The following is a 13,067-nucleotide window of genomic DNA, read 5'->3' as shown; positions in this document are numbered from 1 at the left end:
AACAAAAGCAAACAACCGCAACAAAGATATCTAGATTTAAGTTGCCCTTACACACATCCTTGAAAACAGTAGTAGATCAGCCCTCTAGAAATTCTAAAATTGGAACATAGTTTCTAGCTTGGAGAAGATTTTTCAATAATATTTTCAAGAAGGCAGCTTAAAGTAAAAAAAAATAAGTGAGAGTTCCAAAAATGGCTGAATATTTAGACAGGAATATATTTTTTAATGTTGAGGCTTTTATTCACGACTTCTTAATTCTTCACTACCTGGTGGTCAAGATACCTGAATCACAGGCCCAGAGATAAACTCACTAATACTCCTCATGGTGACTTGGGCTTAACATTTTGCTATCTGCTTCAATTCTTTTCTCTTCTTCCACAATGACAATTCTACCATTGAAAAGTCTCTTGTATCCATCCTGTCCAGCATTGTAGTCTAAACACATGTATTCTAAAATGTGGGCAATTTTTTTCAAGATCTAATTATTCTCTCAGCTCTGCCCTCTCTTTGATGCACCCCACCCTCTGCCTATACCATCTTGAACATTACCACCTGAGTGATGTTTCAAAAATATCCTATTATTCTTTCAATAAGTGTTCTATATCCATCAATAGGCTAAAGGGTGTTATTCACTGGACAATAATATTCATCAACTCTTCACTGCATCTAAGGACTAAGTCTCTGAACTTTTTATGTCCATACCCAACCCTTTACAACCACATTAATTACCTTCTGTTTTCTAGCAAAACTCTCCCATTTATCAACACAGACTCCTCAGTGTCCTGGATACCACCATGCTCATGTATGTCTCCTCTATTCCTAATACTGTATCCTCTACTAGAAACACCCGCCCCTCCTTCTCTCGCAGCTCAGCCAGCAACTCCTTGAGAAACCCACTGCCACTATTCCAGACTGAATTAATCATTCTCCTCCCTTAATTCAAACAGCTATTCATGATCTGTAAAAACAGATCTGTACAATCATTTTGTGGGTGGGGAGGATGACAGCGAAAGAGAGTCCAAAATGGATGAAACGTGGTTGTCAGGGTCCAAACAGACTCTCTTGGAGAGTCTCAACCTCCTGCAGGCTCCCCCACCTCTTCAAAGAATAAGGCACAGAACCCACCAAAGGAGCTTCTGTCTCTACATAAGTCAAACTGACTAGGCCAGGGAGGGCTGAGTAGTGGGGTTTCTTTGTTTTGCTTACACCCATGGTCCTGACTTTTCTTTATGGATTCCCTGTTGAGGATCGACTCTAGAAAGGCTACCACACTCACTGCCCATATCCATCACTATCCAAAGAAAAACCCCCTCACCTATGGCCCTTTGAGCTAGCCTAAGTTGGGTTTCACCCAGCTGGATTTTAGTCCAATGGTCCCATCAGCAAACCAACAAGATGAAGCACAGTGGTAAATGAGTCTCACTCTGTCACCCAGGCTGGAGTGTAGGGGCACGCTCAAGGCCATTGCAGCCTCGACCTACTGGGTTCAGGTGATCCTTCCACCTCAGCCTTCCAAGTAGCTGGAACTACAGGCACACATCACCATGCCTGGCTAATTTTTTGACTTATGGTAGAGATGAGGTCTCACCAAGTTGTCCAGGCTGGTCTAGAACCCCTATGCTAAGGCAATCCTCTTGCCTTGGTCTCCCAAAGTGCTGGGATTGCAGGCATGAGTCATGGTGACTGGCCAAACTGTCTCACTTCTAATGAGACCTTCAGAATAAATCCAGTTACTTATTTGGATCACTCTACCTGTTACTCCACTGTAGACATGATAACAAAGAATTTTGGCAATAGCCAACCCTCTGGAGAGACTAGTTTTTAAAAAACAACAAGATTATTAAGACAAATGATAAACAAGGGCCTCAAGAAACTTTTTCTTCTTAATTGATTCAGACTTGGAGGCAGAGAGAAAACTGTTGTCTAAAGGGATGTAACTACCCCCCAGCTACTTACCTCTTCTCTATACAGTAGCTGTTTCCTCCTGACAAATCTCATCTCTGTTGAGTTGTTCATGGGACAAAGTTGTTGTATACAATTCAGAGAACAGGAAAGTATGCTAAAGATGCTCTGAAAGAAAGTTCTATCAGTGATTCTCAGCTTCAGATTGCATCAGAATCACCTGGCAGGCTTGTTAAAACATACATAACTGGACTCCACTGCCAGAGTTCTTGATTTAACAGGTCTGGTGTGAGGCCAGATAATTTGCATTTACAAGTTCCCAGAAAGCAACTATTCCCGGGACCACATGTTTGAGAACATGCGATCTAAATCACTAATTCTCCATCCTGAGCTGCATATTAGAATTACCTGAGGATGTTTTCAAAGAATACCAGTACCCGTTTCAACCTCATCAATTGAAGCTGTTTCGCTAGGGTATAGCATTGGGGTACTGGTGTTTTAAGTTTTCCAGATGATTCCATGGTTTAGCCAAACTTTGTGATTCACTGCTAAATCTATCAGCTAATAAGACTGGGGATTCATTTTTATGGCTGTAAATAAGAACGCCTAGGAAACTACTCCGTCAGTAAACATTTATTACATTTATTAAGCATCTAGAACGTATATTGCTCTCTTCTACATGAAATGGAAGAGTCTTTTAAAAACACAGTGTGAGCCAGGCTCGGTGGCTCAATTTGTAATCCCGCGCCTTTGGGAGGCTGAGGTGAGTGGATTGCCTGAGCCCGCGGGTTCGAGACCCGCCTGGGCAGCGAGACCTCACCTCTACAATAAATCAAAAACTCAGCCAGGCATGGTGGCACATGCCTGTAATTCCGGCTACTCGGAAGGCTGAGGCAGAAGGATCGCCGGAGCCCAAGAGGTCAAGGCTGCGGTGGCCAGGAGCGGCCACTGCACTCCAGTCTGGGCGACAGAGTGAGACTCCAACTCAAAAAAAAAAAACAAAACCACAGTGTGTGTTCTGAGGAAACCATACATATAGGAAAATGCCCTCATTGTAGTTTTGATTTGCATTTCCCTAGTTATGAGTGATCTGGGTGTATTTTCATATACAGGTCAGCCATTTGTATGTCTTCTTTTGAGAAATGTCTATTCAAGTCCTTTGCCCATTTTTTATTCGGTTGTTTTCTTGTGAATGAGTTGTTTGAGTTCCTTATATATTTTTATATTAACTCATTCTTGGATGTATGGTTTGCAAATATTTTCTCCTGTTTTATAGGTTATCTCTTCATTCTTGATTGTTGCTTTTTTCTTTGCAGAAATTTTCAATTTGATACAATCCTATTAGTCTATTTTTGCCTGTGTTGCCTATGCTTTTGAAGTCATATCCAAAAAATTATTGCCCAGATCAATCCCCAGAAACTTTTTCCTTATGTTTTCTTAGAGTAGTTTTACAGTTTTAGTTCTTACATTTAATTCTTTACTCCATTTTATGTTGGCTTTTGTGTAGTTGTAAGATGAGTCCCACTTCATTCTTCTGCATATAAATATCCAGTTTTCCCTACACCATTTATTGAAGAGAGAATCCTTTCTCCATTTTGTGTTCTTGTTGTCTTTGTCAAAGATGAATTGACTACAATACATAGATTTACTTTGTTCCATTGATCTATATGTCTGTTTTTATGTTAATATCATACTGTTGATTACTATAGCTTTGTAGCATATTCTAAAATCAGATGTTTCCATCTTTGTACTTTTTGTTCAAATTGCTTTGACTAGGGTTTTCTGTAGTTCTGTACAAATTTTAGGATTTTTTTTCTATTTCTGTGAAAAAATATCATTGGAAATTTGATATGGATTGCATTAAATCTATAGATTGCTTTGGATAATATGGACCTTCCGACAATAATAATGCCTCCTATCCATAAACATGAGCTATTTTTCCATGTATTTGTTTCTTCAATTTTTTGCATCCATGTTTTATAGTTTTAAGTGTACAGATCTTTTATCTTATTGGCTAAATTTATTTCTAAGTATTGGAGGGGAGATGCTATTGTAAACAAACTTTTTATTTCCTTTACAGTTAGTTTCTTTTTAGTGTATACACATGCTATTGATTTTTGTATGTTGGTTTTTTTATTTTGCAACATCACTGCATTTGTTTATTATAGTTTCAATGAAATACTACTCAACCTTAAAAAAGAAGGAAACTGTCATTTGTAACAGCATAGATAAACCTGTAGGATATTAAGCGAAATAAATCAGGCACAGAGACAAATACTGCACCATCTCACTTACATGTAAAATCTAAAAAAGTCAAACTCATAGAAGCAGAGTGTAGAATGGTGGTTACCAGGGCACAGGGGTGGGGATATGGGAATATATTGCTCAAAGGATACAAAATTTCAGCTGGTATGAATAAGTTCAAGAAATCGATTGTACAACATGGTGACTATAGGTGATGTATTATGTACTTGAAAATTGCTAATAGAGTAGCTCTTAAGTGTTCTCAGCACCAAAATATAAGTATGTGAGATGATGTATTAATTAACTTCATTTAATCATTTTACAATGTATGCATACTTCAAAACATCATCTTGTATACCATAAATATACACAATCTCATATTAGCCAATTATACCTTAATAAAGTTGGGAAGGCAAAATCTGAAAAGTTAACAATCAATTCTTGCAAGTAGATAGAACATGGCTCCAGGACACCATTGGGTAGTACATTTGGGTAGAACCCAGGTTTCAGTATGTTTTAAAGTTTGTCCAATATGGGTCTGAGATTGAGAACCACTGGACTACAGAAACCAGAGTTATCTGGGAGTGTTGGATATCCTGGGACAAAACAAACAACAGGCTCGGTGACCCTGTAATCCCTGTAATCCTGTAATCAGCCTGTAATCCCACACCTTTGGGAGGCTGAGGTGAGTGGATTGCCTGAGTCCACGGGTTTGAGACCCACCTGGGCAGCGAGACCTCATCTCTACAATAAATAAAAAAATCAGCCGGGTGTGGTAGTGCATGCCTGTAATTCCGGCTACTCGGAAGGCTGAGGCGGAAGGATCGCCGGAGCCCAGCAGGTCGAGGCTGCAGTGGCCGGGAGCGGCCACTGCACTCCAGTGTGGGCGACAGAGTGAGACTCCAACTCAAAAAAAAACAAAACAGCAAAGTCTATGTAAAACACAGAAAAGAAAGGGAAGAGAGTAATGAAGAAAACACCCCCCTGGGGATGCAGTGCAGAACCAGTTAGTCACGGCTGGGGTAGCAAGACCAGTCATCCCATTAGAACACATCTATTCTTCATCAGGGTTTTAGAATGCCAGTGCCACAGATGCTTTTGCTGACTGCTTTTCAAAGAATTAAAAAGATGCATTTTGATTAAAAATAATTGCCTCCCATGTGTAATAATTAAACAGCTAATCTCTTACCAATACTGAGAATTGCTGAGGATACAGTTTATTCCAAACTAATAAAAAACAAACTAGGTTTCCAATCAAATGTATTACTTGGGTTGACTCTCACTCTCCTCTCATTACTTCAACAAGATCCACACTGTGTAGGGGTACGGGAGCTGAGTCACAAGAGACAAACAGGAGAGGGAGTGACGTGAAATGGGCCTGGGCAAGTTAATCCTGTCTATTTCTATGGGAAAAAAAAAGTCATTGGAATTTTGATAAGGATTGTCTTGACTCCATAGATTGCTCTGGATAATATGGACCTTTGAACAATCATAATGCCTCCTATCCATAAAGCTCATGTTCTGCTCAGTAATACTGGGAATCATACCCCTTCCTGCAAGGCTACCATGACAAGAGACTGAGATAGCACATGGGAAACACATAGTATATTGCAAGACATTCAATAAATTGTAATTATAGGAATCCAAAAATATGTGTAGTCATGGATAGCAACCACCTTTTAAGAATTTAATTGTATCATCATAGACTCTTCCACTGTTTCATCTGTCTTCTTAATCTGAATTAAAAATTTTTTCTTCAGATTCCCAAGTTGCCCATGTGGTGACAGAGGATTAGGAGGAAACACAGTTGGTCTGAGCCCTGACCAAGTAAGAGGGACAGAGAACAAACCAGGGATGCCTGAGTCCTACCCACCCTTGCCCAAGCACCAATTTTTGAACATCTCAGTGGTGGTGGCTGACCAGTATAACACCACAGATTCCAACAGTAGCAGACACACTTCTTAGAAACTTTTTTATTGTTTTGTTGAGTAAGACTCTATGTCTGAGCCCTAAATCTATCCCTTTCCGTTCTTTCTATCACTATATTACCTTAAATGACTACCTTTACAATGTGAGAGCTGTCCTAACAGCCAAACATGCCCACTGCTGCCTCATTTCTGTTCCATCTCAAACTACATCCCAGTTCCCTGTATAGTCATTATGCTAAGCCACTAGTCACAGAGAACTCCCTTCTAGCCAACTCATATTTATTTTGAATATCTCTTAAAATAAATAATCATCCATTTTAATGGTCTTCTTGCTCATTCAAGGCCCAAGGGCCAGTTCAATTCAAAAGGTAATCAGTATAAACTGAGATGATGTTGTCTGATTTATACATAACAATTATATGTGTGATTATTTTCAACAGGAAGAATTCAGTTATGGGGACATCCTATTGCGGTAGACTGGGCAGAACCGGAAGTAGAAGTTGATGAAGACACAATGTCCTCAGTGAAAATCCTATATGTAAGAAACCTTATGCTGTCTACCACTGAAGAAATGATTGAAAAGGAATTCAACAATATTAAACCAGGTAGGACATACATATAAGATTGCTTTTTCAAAACATACTTTAAAAGTACTTATGCTTGATGTGATTTCCCATACTTTTAATACCTTTTATTTAGATCATTCTCACAATTGCACGCAGACTACTCAAACTATATTCCCATCTTTGGATTAGAAAATAGGAACATATGGTCCTACAACATTTATCAATATTTTAGTTTTACACTTATCTGTGTGATTATTGAATGAATAAATATTTTCTTCACTAAACTACAAATTCCATGAGTCTTTTTTTTCTCTTATTGTCTTCTCAGTCCTCAGACATTCATTCTCTGGGCCTGAGGTACAATGATTGTTCAATAAATATATACCATGTTCAAGAATGCATGGCCATAACTATTGGTCTAATGCAGGGCTCCTCAACCTCGGCACTATTGTCATTTGGAACAGATAATTTTTGGTTTTAGGGGCCTAACCAGTGGATCATAGAACATTTAGCAGCATCCTAGGACCCTACCCAGGAGATACTAGTAGCAATCCTCCAGAGGTAAAAACCAAAAATGCCTCCAGACATTATCAAATGTACCCTGGAGGTGGGCAGATTGTCCCCAGCTAAGAACCACTGGTTCCAATATAACTTTAGATGTATAAGGAAGGAGGTAACAATCCTAGGAAACTCACTTGAGTGAAGAGGAAAAGAAAGGAATAGAGGGAAGGTGGAAGGAGATAATTAGTTTCTACTCATCTTGTCAAAATTCTTCAGTATCAATTCTAAGCCATAAGATTGACTCCCTATCTCTTTTTTCTTGAATAGGAGCTACAACACTGAAACATGTGACACATTTTGAGAAGCAATGGCCAGATGAGCATTTCCCAGAACCAGTTCACAATATTCATTCTACACACTTTTAGCAGATGTTACCAATAAAAGGGCCCCATTTTACTCACACGTACTCCATAAATATGTAAAATATTGTGTATCAATAAGAGAGGAAAAAAACTCCATAGTCAAATAAGTTTGTAAACATCAGATTCTGCAAAATTAAACAGATTTATTTATTAGGAGACTTATCAGCCTAACCTTCTAATGTGCTTTGAAAGCCCCCAAGAAGTGATATAGTATGCCCTATTTCCCAGACTTTTGGAGCATGGATCTTTTTTGGCAGATTATCTTTGTGGGATTAGTGTGTCTTGGAACACTCTTTGCAGTGTTGGCCTGGGGTTATCACAGTAGAAACGTCCTTCCATAAGTGGGAATTTCGCAGTCTCAAGGCAAACTTTAGATGGTGGATAAGCACAGGCCATGGTGCCATCAAGTTAAAGCTATCCAAGAATACGTACTTCACATATTCATGTTGTACCAACTCTGGGTACTAGATTAGGTATAACAGAATGATAAGTTGATGATTCGCTATGAAGTAATTAGTAAGAATGTCATTTCTCTCTCTTTTTTTTATTTTTTTTGAGTTGGAGTCTCACTCTGTCACCCAGACTGGAGTGCAGTGGCCACTCCTGCTGCCACCGCAGCCTCGACCTGCTGGGCTGTGGCGATCCTTCCACCTCAGCCTTCCAAGTAGCTGAAACTACAGACATGTGCTACCACGCCCGGTTAATTTTTGATTTACTGTAGAGATGAGGTCTTGCCAAGTTCCCTGGGCAGGTCTCGAACCTGCGGGGGTCAGGCAATTGACTCACCTCGGCCTCCCAAAGCGCGGGATTACAGGCTGAGCCACTGAGCCCGGCTCATTTCTCTCTTTTTAAAGATGCACAAAAGGTCTTTCTCAGCCTTAGGAGCTCTCCCTCCCACTCTCCCCGATAATTTAGTATAGCAGTGTGGCTCCATACCAGCAGCTGTGAATCCATGACTCATGTAGAAACTGCAAATGATTGACTCACTATGTTCCAGGCATTACAGAGGCCACTTCTACAGAATGTGTTATTTAGTCATCACAACAATCTTATAATGTAGGTGTCTTTATTAGTATTAGCTCCAGTATTTTCTAGATAAGAAAACCAGGACCCAGAGGAGTTAGGTAGCTTGCCTAAAGTCACAGTTAGCAGGTGGCTGATCCTGGATTTGAATCCAGGTCTGGTTAAGGGCATATTCTTAACAAATTTACTACTCCATTGTCCCATCCTTATTCCACTCACTCACTTATTCAATTGTTGTTCCTTCAGAAATTTCTATATGCCAGTTGAAAGGAACTAACAATTATGATATATATGTGTGGGAAGAGTTTAGATATTCCAGAAAAAGAAACAATAGAACACTCTGCTCTTGGAGTGTAGAGAAGACTCATGTTTCAAAGTGACACGTAAGCTGAGATCTGAATGTTGATGCAGTTGTACACATAAGAACTGATATGTGTTTAAATATTGCTCTCTATCCTCCCCCATTCTGCGCTGACTTTCTATCTTCCCAGAGTGAACAATACTTATTTTTATCTAATTAAAATAATAACCCCTTTTTATCCAGATAGGGCTAGAATGAGAAATGACTCTGATAGTCATTAGCTATGAGCTTTCCCAGTCTGCATATTGGTATATTGAAGAGAGACATGTGCCTGGACCCTATTAATTATAGTGAAAACAATAAATTTCATATCTGTTTCTCTTTCTCTCTCTCTCTCTCTCTCTCTCTCTCTCTCTCTCTCTCTCTCTCTCTGTCTCTGTCTGTCTGTCTCTTTGCTCTTTCACTCTCTCTTCCTCTTGGACTAAAATGTGTCTAGCAATTTCAGGGCACATTCTGAGGCTAGTAGCATAATTCTCCGGGCTCTTTAATGTTGTGTGGCTTGGTCTCTTTGACTCTCAGCAGACACATATGAGTTGCAGAGAATGAGCAACTAGCAGACATCTGCATTGAGAGGGAAAAAGAGTTAACCAGGTTCATTTCCAATGGAAAGGATGGATTGTATTGAGGCTATCCTTACCCAGAAAATTTTGTGGAAAAACACAGGAAAACGACTTTTTAAAAATTCTATTTAAAGTTTAGATCCCTCTGAGAAACCTGCATATTCCTTCTAAATATTTGACCAGAAATCATTTTAACCATGATTACTCTGAAAAGTATATGATGATGCTATTCAGAGAAACAAAAGACAAGCAGAACACAAATTGGGACCTGCAAATGTTCTTCCCAGTGTAGCCAAGGGATATCGGCTGAATTTCCAATTATAGGCGTTCTGCAAAATCTGATTTTTCTACAGCAGTTCAGCAACATAAGAATCACCTAAAGGGTTTGTTAAAACACTGATATCTTGCCCTGTCTGGGGTGAGCCCAAGTGTCTGAATTTTTATTTAGTACCCAAATGAAGCTGATCCTGAGTCTCTGATAATCTTCCCCTCCGTAGGCAGGTGTGTTTCTCTTCAGGTAATTGATGTGTAACTGACAAATTAATAACACAGTAACATTTTTCCAATTCCCTGTATTATGATTCTTCTTTGCTAGTGGATGGTCCACTAATAGTAACCACGAATAGGGCCTCATTCTATGCTAAGTGATGATAAATTGGTGAACTCCTATGCAATAAAGAAGGAACATATTCAAATAAGCTATGTGGTGAATCCTATTGTAGAGAAAGCCAGTTTCTATGAGGCAAACTCTAACTTTCTAATTTTTCTGTTTTATGAGGCTAAATTTTTTATATATGGAATTTTCCAAAAGCAAGTGCTATTTAAAAATGCAAGATAATTTCAAATATCTGCAGGCAGAATTTCAGAACACCTAAATTCCTTACCATCTGAAATGCCATCCAATTGGTATGGATGATAGAAGTTGGAGTGTGAATTGACTGATAATATTTCCACATTTCATCCATATATTTATTGAATTGGCCCTGTGTCCAAGACAATAGGCAGGAACTAGGTGAAGATAATACCAAGATGTTTCTAAAGCAAATCTTGTTCTCAGGGAGATAAAAGAATAGGGGAGTCTAGGGTGAGAATGACACTGAAGTCTGAACAGAGTAAAGACTGGAAAGGTGGCAGTCATCATTGGCCAACCTCTTCCTTCTTAATTAACAAGACTAGTCATGGAGCTGAGTCATGATAATCACCCCACCTGAAACTGAAGGGAACAAAAAAAAACACAATGGACATTCAGTTAATTATATGTCCCATGCTTCATGGTCTCAGATACCTTTATTTATTATATCAGTCTGGGCAGACAATTTTGCTCTGACTGATCATTATTGTAAGAAGTCAAGGATTGAATGCTAAAGGAAGTAAAAGAGAAGTATCACAATGTTTTTGAATTATCCTTACATGACAGGCCTACTATTATTCCAAGGGAAGGTAATTCATAATCGTTGAACCATGTGGTAGAATTGAAATTCTAATTGTCTTTGTAGCCTTGAATCTTAAAGGACAATGAAACTCTGATGTGGAAAAAAAGGAGAGAATTTTCGTCTCTTCTTTTTCTCCCAGGCATAATGTGTCATCTTATGGTTCTCAGCTGTTCTTTCAGAAATAACTTTTTTGGTTTTTTTTTTTACTTAAAGAGTATTAGATAAGGATATGGTTCTCACCTCTAGCTGTGTGGACTCATAAATCTTATTGCCTTGCCAGAACTGTAATTTCCTAATATTTAAGTTTAAAATAAATAAAGTAAAATCAAATAAAGAAATTTTTTTTTTTTTAGTTTAAAGATATGGGATACAATTCAGAATTGGGTATACAAGTGGTCATCATACAGGTAAAGTCTGGGCCTTCCCTTCATCCCCACTTTGCCTGGTTTGAGATCAGGTACCCTTATTGATGTTCTGTTCCCCACCACCACCACCCTGGCAGTATCCTGCTATTGCCAATCCCTTTCTTATAGTATTATGGCAAATGTTCGGGGTCTACTTATGAGTGAGAACATGTGATACTTTGTTCTTTGTTTCTGTGATAGATCATTGTATGACAAACTCTAAATCCATCCAAGTGCTGTGAAGTCCATGTTTGTCCTTCTTTGTGGCTATGTAATATTCCATTGTGTATATGTACCACATTTTTTTGATCCAGTCCAGTTTCGATGGGCAAAATGGTTTGTTCCATGTTTTTGCTATTGTGAATAGTGCTGCAACAAACATGCATTGCAGGTATCTTTTGTAGAATGATTTGAGTTCCTCTGGGTATATTCCCAGTAGAGGGATTGCTAAGTCACATGGAAGGTCAATTTCTAGTTCTTTTAGAAATTGCCACACTGCTTTCCAAAGAGGTTGCACTAGTTTGCATTCCTACGAGCAGTGTAGAAGTGTTCCTTTTCTCTACAAATTCGCCAGCATCTGTTGTTGTTTGTTTTATTAAATGATGGCCATTCTTACTGGGATTAGGTGGTATCTCAATGTGGTTTTTATTTGCATTTCTCTGATGATTAGTGAGGTTGAGCACTTTTTCATTGTCTATTGGCTGCCCATATAGCTTCTTTTGAAAAGTGTCTGTTACTGTCTTTTGCCCACTTTTTAAATGAGGCTGTTTGTTTTTTCCCTTTTGGCACATTTGAGTTCCTTGCAGCCTAGATGTTAGGCCTTTGTCAGATATACAGTTGGCAAATATTTTTTCCCATTCTGTGGGCTGTCTCCCCACTCTCTTGATGGTTTTTTTTTTTTGCTTTGTAGAAGTTTTTCAGTTTGATAAGATCCCACTTGTCAGCTGGGTTCGGTGGCTCAGCCTGTAATGCTGCACCTTTGGGAGGCTGAGGTGAGTGGATTGCCTGAGCCCGCGGGTTTGAGATCTGCCTGGGCAGCGAGACCTCATCTCTACAATAAAAAAAAAAATCAACGAGTGTGGTAGCGCATGCCTGGAATTCCGGTTACTTGGAAGGCTGAGGCAGAAGGATCGCTGGAGCCCAGTAGGTGAGGCTGCGGTGACCGGGAGTGGCCACTGCACTCCAGTCTGTGCTGAAGTCCAGCTCCAGGAGAGAGTCAGGGCTTGAGATGGGAGAATCCGGAAGCAGCAAAAAAGAAAAGATGAAAACAACAGGAATCCTCTTCCTGGGGAGAGCTCAAGATTCTGCCAGTTTTTATTTATTTTTCACAAGCTTATATAGGTTTTCCACTCAGCCCTGTACCCACAAATGTATCTTATGTTGCTAACCAATGCCCATGTACATCCTTTTTGCACTCACAATAAGGTTGACCTTTAACAATTTCAACCACAGATGGTGCTTTTCTTAAGTCAAACATTTATGAACGTCCTGGTTTTCTTCCTAACTTTCTCATAACTATTTACTATTATAGGCCTATAATATCCTTACCCTAAAAAGCTAAACCTTAACCCTAAGTCTTATTTAACTTACTTACTACTATATATTTATTTCTATTAATCTTATTTCTATCCTTATGTCCCTATATTTTCTTAACTATCACTTATACTATTATATATCTCTTATCTTACTAGTTTATCTTATCTTACTATCTTATTATTAATAT

General features: G+C 38.9%; 1 protein-coding gene across 1 annotated transcript in view; it reads left to right on the top strand.

Moving 5' to 3' along the window:
* Positions 1-13,067, top strand: part of A1CF (APOBEC1 complementation factor) — a 46,922-nt gene that overhangs the window by 16,062 nt on the left and 17,793 nt on the right. Inside the window, exon 5 of the mRNA XM_008070653.2 lies at positions 6,515-6,679. Coding sequence (XP_008068844.1) covers positions 6,515-6,679 — 165 coding nt within the window. The remainder of the gene's footprint in view (positions 1-6,514; positions 6,680-13,067) is intronic.

Source organism: Carlito syrichta, unplaced genomic scaffold (assembly GCF_000164805.1).
Source record: "Carlito syrichta isolate Samal-C Ts95f unplaced genomic scaffold, Tarsius_syrichta-2.0.1 Scaffold313881, whole genome shotgun sequence".
Classification (NCBI taxonomy): domain Eukaryota; kingdom Metazoa; phylum Chordata; class Mammalia; order Primates; family Tarsiidae; genus Carlito; species Carlito syrichta.
Note: the sequence above shows the minus strand (reverse complement) of the source record. Positions and strands in the feature narration are given on the sequence as shown.